This window comes from Salvelinus fontinalis, chromosome 12 (genome assembly GCF_029448725.1).
Source record: "Salvelinus fontinalis isolate EN_2023a chromosome 12, ASM2944872v1, whole genome shotgun sequence".
Classification (NCBI taxonomy): domain Eukaryota; kingdom Metazoa; phylum Chordata; class Actinopteri; order Salmoniformes; family Salmonidae; genus Salvelinus; species Salvelinus fontinalis.
Genome location: NC_074676.1, coordinates 59386555 through 59405465, shown reverse-complemented (window position 1 = coordinate 59405465; position 18911 = coordinate 59386555). Strand labels below are relative to the sequence as shown.

Genomic DNA, 18911 nt, shown 5'->3' with positions numbered 1-18911 from the left:
CAATCACTACTACACTACTGCTATACTACTACACTACTGCTATACCACTACAATCAATACTACTACACTACTGATATCCTACTACAATCAATACTACTACACTACTACTACTACAATCACTACTACACTACTGCTATACTACTACACTACTGCTATACCACTACAATCAATACTACTACACCACTACTACACTACTGTTATACTGCTACACTCATAGTACCACACTACCACTACTACAATACTACTACACTACTACTACTACTACAATCAATACTACTACACTACTACTACTACAATCACTACTACACCACTACTACACTACTGTTATACTACTACACTCATAATACCACACTACCACTACTACAATACTACTACACTACCACTACTACTATACTACTACACTCAATACTACATCATTACTACTGATATCCTACTACAATCAATACTACTACACTACTACTACTACTACAATCACTACAACACTACTGCTATACTACTACACTACCACTATACTACTACAATCAATACTACTGCACTACTACTGCTATACTACTACAAGCAATACTACCACACTACAACTACTACTACACTCAATACTCCATTACTACTATTGCTATACTACTGCAATCAATACTACTATACTACCACATTACCACTACTACAACCAATACTACTATACTACCACATTGCCACTACTACAATCAATACTACGTTGGTACTACTACTACAATCGATACTACTACATTACTATTGCTTTACTACTACAATCAATACTACTACACTACTGCTGCTATACTACTACAATCAATAATACTACACTATTGCTTTAATACTACAATCAATAATACTACACTACTACTGCTATACTACTACAATCAGAACTACTATACTACTACAGCACTACTACACTCCGTACTACTATACCACTACAGTACTACTACCTCAATCAATACTGCTATACTACTACAGTACTACTACTACTACAAGCAATACCACTATACTACTACAATCAATACTACCTCAGTACTACTACTACAATCAATACTACCACAGTACTACTACTACAATCAATACTACTATACTACCACAGTACTACTACTACAATCAATACTGCTATACTACTACAGTACTACTACCACAATCAATACTACTATACTACCACAGTGCGACTACTACAATCAATACTGCAGTACTACTACAATCAATTCTACTACATTAGTAACACATTGCTACAATTAATACTACTACAATACTACACCACCTCAGTCAATACTACTACATTAATCATACATTTGTAATACAGTGCTACAATTAATACTACCACAATACTACACTACCTCGATACTACTACGACCAATACTACTACAGTACTGCTACTGCAAGCAATACTAACACAGTACTGCTATAATACTTAGGTACTACTACAATACTATAGTATTACAATCAATACTACAGTGCTACAATCAATTATACAATACTAGTACAAGACTGCTACAACCCTGTGACCCCAATCAGTCGTCCCTTCAGACCAGTTCTCCTCTCCACCTATAGACCTGACTCACCAATAGGGCTGCGTCATGACGGCAGTCAAATTCTACCTGAACATTTAGTCACGGTAATTAGGCTTCTCTAAGCTCTGATGCTGCTGATGGTCATTAGTATCCTACCAAAAGTGCTAACTGCTTGGTACTCAGCACTCTATTGTCTCTCTAATCACTCTGACATCAATGCAAATGTTTTGGAACTCTAATCCAGCATTTCATGAGCTCACTGTTGCTCAACATTTCTATAGGCTATGCAATTGCGTGAGAAAACAGTGATGGCCTCTACTAAAAAGAGGAGGATCCCATCAGCTTTCTATAGGCTGTATTAATTTCTCAACTTTCCTAATATGAATCACATTTCTTCTCTTTACAACAGGAGTATAGCCTGCCTGTCTGGCATGCAAATTAACCATCGGAAAAGTGTCCTCCATTCGCTATTTCAGTGCATAGATTACATTTTTTCCCCCTGCCCCTCCGACAGGTGCATGATAATGGTCCATTCTAAATCAAAACTAATTTCACACATATATTATTTAGTACAGTTGAAGTCGGAAGTTTACATTCACTTAGGTTGGAGTCATTAAAACACTTTTTTCAACCACTCCACAAATTTCTTGTTAACGAACTATAGTTTTGGCAAGTCGGTTAGGACATCAACTTTGTGCATGACACAAGTAATTTTTCTAACAATTGTTTACAGGCAGATTATTTCACTTATAACTCAGTGTCACTATTCCAGTGGGTCAGAAGTTTACATACACTAAGTTGACTGTGCCTTTAAACAGCTTGGAAAATTCCAGAAAAATATGTCATGGCTTTAGAAGCTTCTGATAGGCTAATTTACATAATTTGAGTCAATTGGAGGTGTACATGTGGATGTATTTCAAGGCCTACCTTCAAACTCAGTGCCTCTTTGCTTGACATCATGGGGAAATCAAAAGAAATCAGCCAAGACTTCAGAAAAACAATTCTAGACCTCCACAAGTCTGGTTCATCCTTGGGAGTAATTTCCAAACGCCTGAAGGAACCACGTTCATCTGTACAAACAATAGTATGCAAGTATAAACACCATGGGACCACACAGTCATCAAAATGGCTTAAGGACAACAAAGTCAAGGTATTGAAGTGGCCATCACAAAGCCCTGACCACAATCCTATAGATAATTTGTGGGCAGAATTGAAAAAGCGTGTGCGAGCAAGGAGGCCTACAAACCTGACTCAGTTACACCAGCTCTGTCTGGAGGAATGGGCCAAAATTCACCCAACTTATTGTGGGAAGCTTGTGGAAGGCTACCCGAAACGTTTGACCCAAGTTAAAGAATTTAAAGGCAATGCTACCAAATACTAATTGAGTGTATGTAAACTTCTGACCCACTGGGAATGTGATGAAAGAAATGAAAGCTGAAATAAATCATTCTCTCTAATATTATTCTGACATTTCACATTCTTAAAATAAAGTGGTGATCATAAATGACCTAAAACAGGGAATTTTTACGAGGATTAAATGTCAAGAATTGTGAAAAACTGAGTTTAAATGTATTTGGCTAAGGTGTATGTAAACTTCCGACTTCAACTGTATATGTAAAGACAAGATTTAATCAAGAATAGTCTGATGGGTGACAATATTAGCCTATCACTTGTGAATGATGCCCAGCTTGATGATGCCCAGCTTGTGTGCAGTAAGGCAAGAAAAGTATTCTTTTTTTTGGCGACTTTTTCAAATCATAGTTACACACCTCATGTAGCCTAGCCCACAGGCCTATATGTTTTAATAAGGTTAGTATCACACCTCATGTAGCCCATAGTCCTATATGTTTTAATAAGGTTAGTATCACACCTCATGTAGCCTAGCCCACAGGCCTATATGTTTTTATCACAACTAAAGTGGCCAAATAACTTCTTTAAAATGAAATACATTAATCCGCTTTACAAGGGGTGTAGAGCCTAACTGGCATACATATGCAACACGTGAGTTTCAAGTTTGGGGAAGAAAATGTTCACCATAAAAATGCACCTTTTATAATAAAAGCATTACATGCATAAACGCATTTGTGAATGTTTTTTCCTGCTAATGGAACATTCACGCTTATAGCCTACTACCATGTCAACTGTTGTACTATGGGGGATAGTAGATTTACATAGGCTATTACTTTTGCTGTTCGTTAGGCCTACTTATCTTGTTGGCTGACGAAAAGTAAATGTGGATATTTCTTCCAATATCTTCAATATGCGTCTCGGATCAGGAAGTGCGCCGTGGTGTCTGTCTTCACTTGTAGCCTGTGAGAAAGACCCGATCACGTGTGGGAGAGCCATTTGAGTGAGACGTGGTGTCTGTCTTCACTTGTAGCCTGTGAGAAAGACCCGATCACGTGTGGGAGAGCCATTTGAGTGAGACGTGGTGTCTGTCTTCACTTGTAGCCTGTGAGAAAGACCCGATCACGTGTGGGAGAGCCATGTGAGTGAGACGTGGTGTCTGTCTTCACTTGTAGCCTGTGAGAAAGACCCGATCACGTGTGGGAGAGCCATTTGAGTGAGACGTGCTTTGGAGTTTGCAGCCTGGAGAAGGGAATTATAATGATTATATTCAGCCCAAGGGAAAAACGGCCACTAGCCGCAAAAGGCATGACTTTTTTTAAGGTGGCATTACGGCCACACAAAGGGAATGCAGGCGGGTAATTTGAGGCATTATCAAGTGCTTGTCTTGACTGATGCCGTGTTTACAGCCTGCACAAGAAACAGTCCAGAGCTCATGCCTTTCATGAGCCTTTTGTCAAATCATCAGAAGAGTCTCAACAGCTAATGGGGATCCTAATAAGATACCATTCAGCCTTACAATGTATACACAAATATAAATATAAGCCCGACATTTGTATCACAACTAAAGTTGGATAAATAACTCTAAATGAAGCAGATAGGAGGACCTGTTTCTTTGTTAACAGCTCAACACAGGACAGCAGCATGTGCGTCCTCCCTCAAATCCTTTGGAGAAAACATTTTGATTTTATTCAGCTACAGTGCATTCGGAAAGTATTCAGACACTTTACTTTTTTCCACATTTTGTTACATATAGACAGGGTCTGAATACTTATGTAAATAAGATTTTTTTTATTTTTATACATTTGCAAAAATGTCTCGCATTGTCATTATGGGGTATTGTGATGTCATTATGGGGTAGTGTGATGTCATTATGGGGTAGTGTGATGTCATTATGGGGTAGTGTGATGTCATTATGGGGTAGTGTGATGTCATTATGGGGTAGTGTGATGTCATTATGGGGTAGTGTGATGTCATTATGGGGTGGTGTGATGTCATTACGGGGTGGTGTGATGTCATTACGGGGTGGTGTGATGTCATTACGGGGTGGTGTGATGTCATTACGGGGTGGTGTGATGTCATTACGGGGTGGTGTGATGTCATTACGGGGTGGTGTGATGTCATTACGGGGTGGTGTGATGTCATTACGGGGTGGTGTGATGTCATTACGGGGTGGTGTGATGTCATTACGGGGTGGTGTGATGTCATTACGGGGTGGTGTGATGTCATTACGGGGTGGTGTGATGTCATTACGGGGTGGTGTGATGTCATTACGGGGTAGTGTGATGTCATTACGGGGTAGTGTGATGTCATTACGGGGTAGTGTGTGTTGGTTGATGAGGATTGTTTTTATTTAATCCATTTTAGAATAAGGCTGTAAACAACACAACAAAATGTGGAACAAGTCAAGGGGTCTGAATACTTTTTGAAGGCGCTGAATGTTCAACTCTCTATGTATGTAACCCTCTCTGTCTCGCTGTCCTAGTTTGATCTCTATGTCTGTAACCCTCTCTGTCTCGCTGTCCTAGTTTGATCTCTATGTCTGTAACCCTCTCTGTCTCGCTGTCCTAGTTTGATCTCTATGTCTGTAACCCTCTCTGTCTCGCTGTCCTAGTTTGATCTCTATGTCTGTAACCCTCTCTGTCTCGCTGTCCTAGTTTGATCTCTATGTCTGTAACCCTCTCTGTCTCGCTGTCCTAGTTTGATCTCTATGTCTGTAACCCTCTCTGTCTCGCTGTCCTAGTTTGATCTCTATGTCTGTAACCCTCTCTGTCTCGCTGTCCTAGTTTGATCTCTATGTCTGTAACCCTCTCTGTCTCGCTGTCCTAGTTTGATCTCTATGTCTGTAACCCTCTCTGTCTCGCTGTCCTAGTTTGATCTCTATGTCTGTAACCCTCTCTGTCTCGCTGTCCTAGTTTGATCTCTATGTCTGTAACCCTCTCTGTCTCGCTGTCCTAGTTTGATCTCTATGTCTGTAACCCTCTCTGTCTCGCTGTCCTAGTTTGATCTCTATGTCTGTAACCCTCTCTGTCTCGCTGTCCTAGTTTGATCTCTATGTCTGTAACCCTCTCTGTCTCGCTGTCCTAGTTTGATCTCTATGTCTGTAACCCTCTCTGTCTCGCTGTCCTAGTTTGATCTCTATGTCTGTAACCCTCTCTGTCTCGCTGTCCTAGTTTGATCTCTATGTCTGTAACCCTCTCTGTCTCGCTGTCCTAGTTTGATCTCTATGTCTGTAACCCTCTCTGTCTCGCTGTCCTAGTTTGATCTCTATGTCTGTAACCCTCTCTGTCTCGCTGTCCTAGTTTGATCTCTATGTCTGTAACCCTCTCTGTCTCGCTGTCCTAGTTTGATCTCTATGTCTGTAACCCTCTCTGTCTCGCTGTCCTAGTTTGATCTCTATGTCTGTAACCCTCTCTGTCTCGCTGTCCTAGTTTGATCTCTATGTCTGTAACCCTCTCTGTCTCGCTGTCCTAGTTTGATCTCTATGTCTGTAACCCTCTCTGTCTCGCTGTCCTAGTTTGATCTCTATGTCTGTAACCCTCTCTGTCTCGCTGTCCTAGTTTGATCTCTATGTCTGTAACCCTCTCTGTCTCGCTGTCCTAGTTTGATCTCTATGTCTGTAACCCTCTCTGTCTCGCTGTCCTAGTTTGATCTCTATGTCTGTAACCCTCTCTGTCTCGCTGTCCTAGTTTGATCTCTATGTCTGTAACCCTCTCTGTCTCGCTGTCCTAGTTTGATCTCTATGTCTGTAATCCTCTCTGTCTCGCTGTCCTAGTTTGATCTCTATGTCTGTAACCCTCTCTGTCTCGCTGTCCTAGTTTGATCTCTATGTCTGTAACCCTCTCTGTCTCGCTGTCTGTTCAGATGAGATTGACAGCTCGTCCATGTCGGATGATGACAGGAAGGAGATCGTAAACATCCAGACATGGATCAACAAACCAGACGTGAAACACCATGTTCCCTGTAATGAGGTCAAGGAAACCGGACACATGTTCCCCAGGTGAGTTTCCTGTTACAATAGACACATGTTCCCCAGGTGAGTTTCCTGTTACAATAGACACATGTTCCCCAGGTGAGTTTCCTGTTACAATAGACACATGTTCCCCAGGTGAGTTTCCTGTTACAATAGACACATGTTCCCCAGGTGAGTTTCCTGTTACAATAGACACATGTTCCCCAGGTGAGTTTCCTGTTACAATAGACACATGTTCCCCAGGTGAGTTTCCTGTTAACTGGAAAGTGCATTGTGACAACTGCATAGAGAGAGACACGGTCAGGAGACGGCCCTCTACATAGAGAGAGAGACGGTCAGGAGACGGCCCTCTACATATAGAGAGACACGGTCAGGAGACGGCCCTCTACATAGAGAGACACGGTCAGGAGACGGCCCTCTACATAGAGAGACACGGTCAGGAGACGGCCCTCTACATAGAGAGACACGGTCAGGAGACGGCCCTCTACATAGAGAGAGACACGGTCAGGAGACGGCCCTCTACATAGAGAGAGACACGGTCAGGAGACGGCCCTCTACATAGAGAGAGACACGGTCAGGAGACGGCCCTCTACATAGAGAGACACGGTCAGGAGACGGCCCTCTACATAGAGAGAGACACGGTCAGGAGACGGCCCTCTACATAGAGAGACACGGTCAGGAGACGGCCCTCTACATAGAGAGAGACACGGTCAGGAGACGGCCCTCTACATAGAGAGAGACACGGTCAGGAGACGGCCCTCTACATAGAGAGAGACACGGTCAGGAGACGGCCCTCTACATAGAGAGAGAGACACGGTCAGGAGACGGCCCTCTACATAGAGAGACACGGTCAGGAGACGGCCCTCTACATAGAGAGACACGGTCAGGAGACGGCCCTCTACATAGAGAGAGACACGGTCAGGAGACGGCCCTCTACATAGAGAGACACGGTCAGGAGACGGCCCTCTACATAGAGAGAGACACGGTCAGGAGACGGCCCTCTACATAGAGAGAGACACGGTCAGGAGACGGCCCTCTACATAGAGAGAGACACGGTCAGGAGACGGCCCTCTACATAGAGAGAAACACGGTCAGGAGACGGCCCTCTACATAGAGAGAGAGAGACACGGTCAGGAGACGGCCCTCTACATATAGAGAGACACGGTCAGGAGACGGCCCTCTACATAGAGAGAGACACGGTCAGGAGACGGCCCTCTACATAGAGAGAGAGACGGTCAGGAGACGGCCCTCTACATAGAGAGAGACACGGTCAGGAGACGGCCCTCTACATAGAGAGACACGGTCAGGAGACGGCCCTCTACATAGAGAGAGACACGGTCAGGAGACGGCCCTCTACATAGAGAGAGACACGGTCAGGAGACGGCCCTCTACATAGAGAGAGACACGGTCAGGAGACGGCCCTCTACATAGAGAGACACGGTCAGGAGACGGCCCTCTACATAGAGAGACACGGTCAGGAGACGGCCCTCTACATAGAGAGAGACACGGTCAGGAGACGGCCCTCTACATAGAGAGAGACACGGTCAGGAGACGGCCCTCTACATAGAGAGAGACACGGTTAGGAGACGGCCCTCTACATAGAGAGAGACACGGTCAGGAGACGGCCCTCTACATAGAGAGAGACACGGTCAGGAGACGGCCCTCTACATATAGAGAGACACGGTCAGGAGACGGCCCTCTACATAGAGAGAGACACGGTCAGGAGACGGCCCTCTACATAGAGAGAGACACGGTCAGGAGACGGCCCTCTACATAGAGAGAGAGACACGGTCAGGAGACGGCCCTCTACATAGAGAGAGAGACACGGTCAGGAGACGGCCCTCTACATAGAGAGACACGGTCAGGAGACGGCCCTCTACATAGAGAGAGACACGGTCAGGAGACGGCCCTCTACATAGAGAGAGACACGGTCAGGAGACGGCCCTCTACATAGAGAGACACGGTCAGGAGACGGCCCTCTACATAGAGAGAGAGACACGGTCAGGAGACGGCCCTCTACATAGAGAGAGACACGGTCAGGAGACGGCCCTCTACATAGAGAGAGAGATACGGTCAGGAGACGGCCCTCTACATAGAGAGAGACACGGTCAGGAGACGGCCCTCTACATAGAGAGAGACACGGTCAGGAGACGGCCCTCTACATATAGAGAGACACGGTCAGGAGACGGCCCTCTACATAGAGAGAGACACGGTCAGGAGACGGCCCTCTACATAGAGAGAGACACGGTCAGGAGACGGCCCTCTACATAGAGAGAGAGACACGGTCAGGAGACGGCCCTCTACATAGAGAGAGAGACACGGTCAGGAGACGGCCCTCTACATAGAGAGAGAGACACGGTCAGGAGACGGCCCTCTACATATAGAGAGAGACACGGTCAGGAGACGGCCCTCTACATAGAGAGACACGGTCAGGAGACGGCCCTCTACATAGAGAGACACGGTCAGGAGACGGCCCTCTACATAGAGAGAGAGACACGGTCAGGAGACTGTTTCTATGGTGACACGGTTCCTGTTTCTAATGTAACACGGTTCCTGTTTCTAATGTAACACGGTTCCTGTTTCTATGGTGACACGGTTCCTGTTTCTAATGTAACACGGTTCCTGTTTCTATGGTGACACGGTTCCTGTTTCTAATGTAACACGGTTCCTGTTTCTATGGTGACACGGTTCCTGTTTCTAATGTAACACGGTTCCTGTTTCTAATGTAACACGGTTCCTGTTTCTAATGTGACACGGTTCCTGTTTCTATGGTGACACGGTTCCTGTTTCTATGGTGACACGGTTCCTGTTTCTATGGTGACACGGTTCCTGTTTCTATGGTGACACGGTTCCTGTTTCTAATGTGACACGGTTCCTGTTTCTAATGTAACACGGTTCCTGTTTCTAATGTAACACGGTTCCTGTTTCTAATGTGACACGGTTCCTGTTTCTAATGTAACACGGTTCCTGTTTCTAATGTGACACGGTTCCTGTTTCTAATGTGACACGGTTCCTGTTTCTAATGTGACACGGTTCCTGTTTCTAATGTGACACGGTTCCTGTTTCTAATGTAACACGGTTCCTGTTTCTAATGTAACACGGTTCCTGTTTCTAATGTAACACGGTTCCTGTTTCTAATGTAACACGGTTCCTGTTTCTAATGTAACACGGTTCCTGTTTCTAATGTAACACGGTTCCTGTTTCTAATGTAACACGGTTCCTGTTTCTAATGTAACACGGTTCCTGTTTCTAATGTAACACGGTTCCTGTTTCTAATGTAACACGGTTCCTGTTTCTAATGTGACACGGTTCCTGTTTCTAATGTGACACGGTTCCTGTTTCTAATGTAACACGGTTCCTGTTTCTAATGTAACACGGTTCCTGTTTCTATGGTGACACGGTTCCTGTTTCTATGGTGACACGGTTCCTGTTTCTAAAGTGACACGGTTCCTGTTTCTAATGTGACACGGTTCCTGTTTCTAATGTGACACGGTTTCTGTTTCTATGGTAACACGGTTCCTGTTTCTATGGTGGCACGGTTCCTGTTTCTAATTTGACACGGTTCCTGTTTCTATGGTAACACGGTTCCTGTTTCTAATGTAACACGGTTCCTGTTTCTAATGTAACACGGTTCCTGTTTCTAATGTAACACGGTTCCTGTTTCTAATGTAACACGGTTCCTGTTTCTAATGTGACACGGTTCCTGTTTCTAATGTGACACGGTTCCTGTTTCTAATGTAACACGGTTCCTGTTTCTATGGTGACACGGTTCCTGTTTCTAATGTAACACGGTTCCTGTTTCTAATGTAACACGGTTCCTGTTTCTATGGTGACACGGTTCCTGTTTCTAATGTAACACGGTTCCTGTTTCTAATGTAACACGGTTCCTGTTTCTAATGTGACACGGTTCCTGTTTCTAATGTAACACGGTTCCTGTTTCTAATGTAACACGGTTCCTGTTTCTAATGTGACGCGGTTCCTGTTTCTAATGTAACGCGGTTCCTGTTTCTATGGTAACGCGGTTCCTGTTTCTATGGTAACGCGGTTCCTGTTTTTAATGTGACGCGGTTTCTGTTTCTAATGTACGCGGTTCCTGTTTCTAATGTAACACGGTTCCTGTTTCTATGGTGACACGGTTCCTGTTTCTATGGTGACACGGTTCCTGTTTCTAATGTAACACGGTTCCTGTTTCTAATGTGACACGGTTCCTGTTTCTATGGTAACACGGTTCCTGTTTCTAATGTAACACGGTTCCTGTTTCTAATGTAACACGGTTCCTGTTTCTAATGTAACACGGTTCCTGTTTATAATGTAACACGGTTCCTGTTTCTAATGTAACACGGTTCCTGTTTCTAATGTAACACGGTTCCTGTTTCTAATGTGACACGGTTCCTGTTTCTATGGTGACACGGTTCCTGTTTCTAATGTAACACGGTTCCTGTTTATAATGTAACACGGTTCCTGTTTCTAATGTAACACGGTTCCTGTTTCTATGGTGACACGGTTCCTGTTTCTATGGTGACACGGTTCCTGTTTCTAATGTAACACGGTTCCTGTTTATAATGTAACACGGTTCCTGTTTCTAATGTGACACGGTTCCTGTTTCTAATGTGACACGGTTCCTGTTTCTAATGTGACACGGTTCCTGTTTCTAATGTGACACGGTTCCTGTTTCTAATCTGACACGGTTCCTGTTTCTAATGTAACACGGTTCCTGTTTCTAATGTAACGCGGTTCCTGTTTCTAATGTAACGCGGTTCCTGTTTCTAATGTGACGCGGTTCCTGTTTCTAATGTAACAAGGTTCCTGTTTCTAATGTAACGCGGTTCCTGTTTCTATGGTAACGCGGTTTCTGTTTCTAATGTGACACGGTTTCTGTTTCTAATGTGACACGGTTCCTGTTTCTAATGTGACACGGTTCCTGTTTCTAATGTGACACGGTTCCTGTTTCTAATGTGACACGGTTCCTGTTTCTATGGTGACACGGTTCCTGTTTCTAATGTAACACGGTTCCTGTTTCTAATGTGACACGGTTCCTGTTTCTAATGTGACACGGTTCCTGTTTCTAATGTAACAAGGTTCCTGTTTCTATGGTGACTCGGTTCCTGTTTCTATGGTGACACGGTTCCTGTTTCTAATGTAACACGGTTCCTGTTTCTAATGTAACACGGTTCCTGTTTCTAATGTGACACGGTTCCTGTTTCTAATGTAACACGGTTCCTGTTTCTATGGTAACACGGTTCCTGTTTCTAATGTAACACGGTTCCTGTTTCTATGGTGACACGGTTCCTGTTTATAATGTAACACGGTTCCTGTTTCTAATGATACACGGTTCCTGTTTCTAATGTGACACGGTTCCTGTTTCTAATGTAACACGGTTCCTGTTTCTAATGTAACACGGTTCCTGTTTCTAATGTAACACGGTTCCTGTTTCTAATGTAACACGGTTCCTGTTTCTAATGTAACACGGTTCCTGTTTCTAATGTAACACGGTTCCTGTTTCTATGGTAACACGGTTCCTGTTTCTAATGTAACACGGTTCCTGTTTCTAATGTAACACGGTTCCTGTTTCTATGGTAACACGGTTCCTGTTTCTAATGTAACACGGTTCCTGTTTCTAATGTAACACGGTTCCTGTTTCTAATGTAACACGGTTCCTGTTTCTATGGTAACACGGTTCCTGTTTCTATGGTAACACGGTTCCTGTTTCTAATGTAACACGGTTCCTGTTTCTATGGTGACACGGTTCCTGTTTATAATGTGACACGGTTCCTGTTTCTAATGTGACACGGTTCCTGTTTCTAATGTAACACGGTTCCTGTTTCTAATGTAACACGGTTCCTGTTTCTAATGTAACACGGTTCCTGTTTCTAATGTAACACGGTTCCTGTTTCTAATGTGACACGGTTCCTGTTTCTAATGTGACACGGTTCCTGTTTCTAATGTGACACGGTTCCTGTTTCTAATGTAACACGGTTCCTGTTTCTAATCTGACACGGTTCCTGTTTCTAATGTAACACGGTTCCTGTTTCTATGGTGACACGGTTCCTGTTTATAATGTAACACGGTTCCTGTTTCTAATGTGACACGGTTCCTGTTTCTAATGTAACACGGTTCCTGTTTCTAATGTAACACGGTTCCTGTTTCTAATGTGACACGGTTCCTGTTTCTAATGTAACACGGTTCCTGTTTCTAATGTAACACGGTTCCTGTTTCTAATGTAACACGGTTCCTGTTTCTAATGTAACACGGTTCCTGTTTCTAATGTGACACGGTTCCTGTTTCTAATGTGACACGGTTCCTGTTTCTAATGTGACACGGTTCCTGTTTCTAATGTAACACGGTTCCTGTTTCTAATGTGACACGGTTCCTGTTTCTAATGTAACACGGTTCCTGTTTCTATGGTGACACGGTTCCTGTTTCTAATGTAACACGGTTCCTGTTTCTAATGTGACACGGTTCCTGTTTCTAATGTGACGCGGTTTCTGTTTCTAATGTAACACGGTTCCTGTTTCTAATGTAACGCGGTTCCTGTTTCTATGGTAACGCGGTTCCTGTTTCTAATGTGACGCGGTTTCTGTTTCTAATGTGACACGGTTCCTGTTTCTATGGTGACACGGTTCCTGTTTCTAATGTAACACGGTTCCTGTTTCTAATGTGACACGGTTCCTGTTTCTAATGTGACACGGTTCCTGTTTCTAATGTAACACGGTTCCTGTTTCTATGGTGACACGGTTCCTGTTTCTATGGTGACACGGTTCCTGTTTCTAATGTAACACGGTTCCTGTTTCTAATGTAACACGGTTCCTGTTTCTAATGTAACACGGTTCCTGTTTCTAATGTAACACGGTTCCTGTTTCTAATGTGACACGGTTCCTGTTTCTAATGTGACACGGTTCCTGTTTCTAATGTGACACGGTTCCTGTTTCTAATGTGACACGGTTCCTGTTTCTAATGTAACACGGTTCCTGTTTCTAATCTGACACGGTTCCTGTTTCTAATGTAACACGGTTCCTGTTTCTATGGTGACACGGTTCCTGTTTCTAATGTAACACGGTTCCTGTTTCTAATGTGACACGGTTCCTGTTTCTAATGTGACGCGGTTTCTGTTTCTAATGTAACACGGTTCCTGTTTCTAATGTAACGCGGTTCCTGTTTCTATGGTAACGCGGTTCCTGTTTCTAATGTGACGCGGTTTCTGTTTCTAATGTGACACGGTTCCTGTTTCTATGGTGACACGGTTCCTGTTTCTAATGTAACACGGTTCCTGTTTCTAATGTGACACGGTTCCTGTTTCTAATGTGACACGGTTCCTGTTTCTAATGTGACACGGTTCCTGTTTCTATGGTGACACGGTTCCTGTTTCTATGGTGACACGGTTCCTGTTTCTAATGTAACACGGTTCCTGTTTCTAATGTAACACGGTTCCTGTTTCTAATGTGACACGGTTCCTGTTTCTAATGTAACACGGTTCCTGTTTCTATGGTAACACGGTTCCTGTTTCTAATGTAACACGGTTCCTGTTTCTATGGTGACACGGTTCCTGTTTCTAATGTGACACGGTTCCTGTTTCTAATGTAACACGGTTCCTGTTTCTAATGTAACACGGTTCCTGTTTCTAATGTAACACGGTTCCTGTTTCTAATGTAACACGGTTCCTGTTTCTAATGTAACACGGTTCCTGTTTCTATGGTAACACGGTTCCTGTTTCTAATGTAACACGGTTCCTGTTTCTATGGTAACACGGTTCCTGTTTCTAATGTAACACGGTTCCTGTTTCTATGGTAACACGGTTCCTGTTTCTAATGTAACACGGTTCCTGTTTCTAATGTAACACGGTTCCTGTTTCTATGGTGACACGGTTCCTGTTTCTAATGTAACACGGTTCCTGTTTCTAATGTGACACGGTTCCTGTTTCTAATGTGACACGGTTCCTGTTTCTATGGTGACACGGTTCCTGTTTCTAATGTAACACGGTTCCTGTTTCTAATGTAACACGGTTCCTGTTTCTAATGTAACACGGTTCCTGTTTCTAATGTAACACGGTTCCTGTTTCTAATGTGACACGGTTCCTGTTTCTAATGTAACACGGTTCCTGTTTCTAATGTGACACGGTTCCTGTTTCTAATGTGACACGGTTCCTGTTTCTAATGTGACACGGTTCCTGTTTCTAATGTGACACGGTTCCTGTTTCTAATGTAACACGGTTCCTGTTTCTAATGTAACACGGTTCCTGTTTCTAATGTAACACGGTTCCTGTTTCTAATGTGACACGGTTCCTGTTTCTAATGTAACACGGTTCCTGTTTCTAATGTGACACGGTTCCTGTTTCTAATGTGACACGGTTCCTGTTTCTAATGTAACACGGTTCCTGTTTCTAATGTGACACGGTTCCTGTTTCTAATGTGACACGGTTCCTGTTTCTAATGTGACACGGTTCCTGTTTCTAATGTGACACGGTTCCTGTTTCTATGGTGACACGGTTCCTGTTTCTAATGTAACACGGTTCCTGTTTCTATGGTGACACGGTTCCTGTTTCTAATGTAACACGGTTCCTGTTTCTAATGTGACACGGTTCCTGTTTCTAATGTAACACGGTTCCTGTTTCTAATGTAACACGGTTCCTGTTTCTAATCTGACACGGTTCCTGTTTCTAATGTGACACGGTTCCTGTTTCTAATGTAACACGGTTCCTGTTTCTAATGTAACACGGTTCCTGTTTCTAATGTGACACGGTTCCTGTTTCTAATGTAACACGGTTCCTGTTTCTAATGTAACACGGTTCCTGTTTATAATGTGACACGGTTCCTGTTTCTAATGTGACACGGTTCCTGTTTCTAATGTGACACGGTTCCTGTTTCTAATGTAACACGGTTCCTGTTTCTAATGTAACACGGTTCCTGTTTCTAATCTGACACGGTTCCTGTTTCTAATGTGACACGGTTCCTGTTTCTAATGTAACACGGTTCCTGTTTCTAATCTGACACGGTTCCTGTTTCTAATGTGACACGGTTCCTGTTTCTAATGTGACACGGTTCCTGTTTCTATGGTGACACGGTTCCGGTTTCTATGGTGACACGGTTCCTGTTTCTAATGTAACACGGTTCCTGTTTCTAATGTAACACGGTTCCTGTTTCTATGGTGACACGGTTCCTGTTTCTAATGTAACACGGTTCCTGTTTCTAATGTGACACGGTTCCTGTTTCTAATGTGACACGGTTCCTGTTTATAATGTAACACGGTTCCTGTTTATATGGTAACACGCTTCCTGTTTCTATGGTGACACGGTTCCTGTTTCTAATGTAACACGGTTCCTGTTTCTAATGTAACACGGTTCCTGTTTCTATGGTGACACGGTTCCTGTTTCTAATGTAACACGGTTCCTGTTTCTAATGTAACACGGTTCCTGTTTCTAATGTAACACGGTTCCTGTTTCTAATGTAACACGGTTCCTGTTTCTAATGTGACACGGTTCCTGTTTCTAATGTGACACGGTTCCTGTTTCTAATGTGACACGGTTCCTGTTTCTAATGTGACACGGTTCCTGTTTCTAATGTGACACGGTTCCTGTTTCTAATGTAACACGGTTCCTGTTTCTAATGTAACACGGTTCCTGTTTCTAATGTGACACGGTTCCTGTTTCTAATGTGACACGGTTCCTGTTTCTAATGTGACACGGTTCCTGTTTCTAATGTGACACGGTTCCTGTTTCTAATGTAACACGGTTCCTGTTTCTAATGTAACACGGTTCCTGTTTCTATGGTAACACTGTTCCTGTTTCTATGGTGGCACGGTTCCTGTTTCTAATGTAACAAGGTTCCTGTTTCTATGGTGACACGGTTCCTGTTTCTATGGTGACACGGTTCCGGTTTCTATGGTGACACGGTTCCTGTTTCTAATGTGACACGGTTCCTGTTTCTAATGTAACACGGTTCCTGTTTCTATGGTGACACGGTTCCTGTTTCTAATGTAACACGGTTCCTGTTTCTAATGTAACACGGTTCCTGTTTCTATGGTGACACGGTTCCTGTTTCTATGGTGACACGTTTCCTGTTTCTATGGTGACACGGTTCCTGTTTCTATGGTAACACGGTTCCTGTTTCTATGGTAACACGGTTCCTGTTTCTCCAGTCACCTGTTGATCACGGCGACCCACATGTACTGTCTGAGGGAGATCGCGTCCAGGAAGGGTTTCGCCTACATCCAGTCCAGACAGGCCCTCAACAGCGTGGTCAAGATCACCTCCAAGAAAAAACACCCAGAACTCATCACCTTCAAGTTCGGCAACAGCAACACTGCTGGAATAGAGATCTCTGCTGTGGAGAGGTAATGGCTGTCTCTCTGACTACACTAACTGACTGTATGGGTACTGGCTGTCTCTCTGACTACACTAACTGACTGTATGGGTACTGGCTGTCTCTCTGACTACACTAACTGACTGTATGGGTACTGGCTGTCTCTCTGACTACACTAACTGACTGTATGGGTACTGGCTGTCTCTCTGACTACACTAACTGACTGTATGGGTACTGGCTGTCTCTCTGACTACACTAACTGACTGTATGGGTACTGGCTGTCTCTCTGACTACACTAACTGACTGTATGGGTACTGGCTGTCTCTCTGACTACACTAACTGACAGCGCAGAGACTGTACCCATGCGCTGTCTGTCTCTGTGCTGTCAGTCTCCATTAGAGGAGTATACCTGTCTCTGTACTGTCAGTATACCTGTCTCTGTGCTGTCAGTATACCTGTCTCTGTGCTGTCAGTATACCTGTCTCTGTGCTGTCAGTCTCCATTAGAGGTCGGCCGATTATGATTTTTCAACACCGATACCGATTATTGGATGATTTAAAAAAAAAAATGTATTTGTAATAATGACAATTACAGCAATACTGAATGAACACTTATTTTACCTTAATATAATACATCAATAAAGTAAATTTAGCATCAAATAAATAATGAAACATAACATCAGTAGTTCAGTTTCTGCGCTGTCAGTCTGACAGTCCCTCTCTCTCTTTCTGCAGGTATCTGATCCCCAACGCCGGTGACGCCACCAAGGCCATCAAACAGCAGATCATGAAGGTTCTGGACGCCCTGGAGAGTTCCTAGAGACAGACGGGGGTAGAGACGTCTGTCAGCTGAGGGCCGGGAGGGGAGACGTCTGTCAGCTGAGGGCCGGGAGGGGAGACGTCTGTCAGCTGAGGGCCGGGAGGGGAGACGTCTGTCAGCTGAGGGCCGGGAGGGGAGACGTCTGTCAGCTGAGGGCCGGGAGGGGAGACGTCTGTCAGCTGAGGGCCGGGAGGGGAGACGTCTGTCAGCTGAGGGCCGGGAGGGGAGACGTCTGTCAGCTGAGGGCCGGGAGGGGAGACGTCTGTCAGCTGAGGGCCGGGAGGGGAGACGTCTGTCAGCTGAGGGCCGGGAGGGGAGACGTCTGTCAGCTGAGGGCCGGGAGGGGAGACGTCTGTCAGCTGAGGGCCGGGATGGGGAGACGTCTGTCAGCTGAGGGCCGGGATGGGGAGACGTCTGTCAGCTGAGGGCCGGGATGGGGAGACGTCTGTCAGCTGAGGGCCGGGATGGGGAGACGTCTGTCAGCTGAGGGCCGGGATGGGGAGACGTCTGTCAGCTGAGGGCCGGGAGGGGAGACGTCTGTCAGCTGAGGGCCGGGAGGGGGAGACGTCTGTCAGCTGAGGGCCGGGAGGGGGAGACGTCTGTCAGCTGAGGGCCGGGAGGGGGAGACGTCTGTCAGCTGAGGGCCGGGAGGGGGAGACGTCTGTCAGCTGAGGGCCGGGAGGGGGAGACGTCTGTCAGCTGAGGGCCGGGAGGGGGAGACGTCTGTCAGCTGAGGGCCGGGAGGGGGAGACGTCTGTCAGCTGAGGGCCGGGAGGGGGAGACGTCTGTCAGCTGAGGGCCGGGAGGGGGAGACGTCTGTCAGCTGAGGGCCGGGAGGGGGAGACGTCTGTCAGCTGAGGGCCGGGAGGGGGAGACGTCTGTCAGCTGAGGGCCGGGAGGGGGAGACGTCTGTCAGCTGAGGGCCGGGAGGGGAGACGTCTGTGTGTCTGTCAGCTGAGGGCAGGG

General features: G+C 45.0%; 1 protein-coding gene across 3 annotated transcripts in view; it reads left to right on the top strand.

Moving 5' to 3' along the window:
- tbc1d23 (TBC1 domain family, member 23) overlaps positions 1-18064 on the top strand; it is a 106058-nt gene extending 87994 nt beyond the window's left edge. Inside the window, exons 17-19 of one of the 3 annotated variants that reach the window (XM_055941230.1) lie at positions 6723-6858; positions 16963-17157; positions 17861-18064. In XM_055941230.1, coding sequence (XP_055797205.1) covers positions 6723-6858; positions 16963-17157; positions 17861-17945 — 416 coding nt within the window. In that variant the 3' untranslated portion in view covers positions 17946-18064. The remainder of the gene's footprint in view (positions 1-6722; positions 6859-16962; positions 17158-17860) is intronic. The other 2 variants (XM_055941231.1, XM_055941232.1) reach the window with 2 other exon arrangements.
- The last annotated feature ends 847 nt before the right edge of the window (positions 18065-18911 follow it).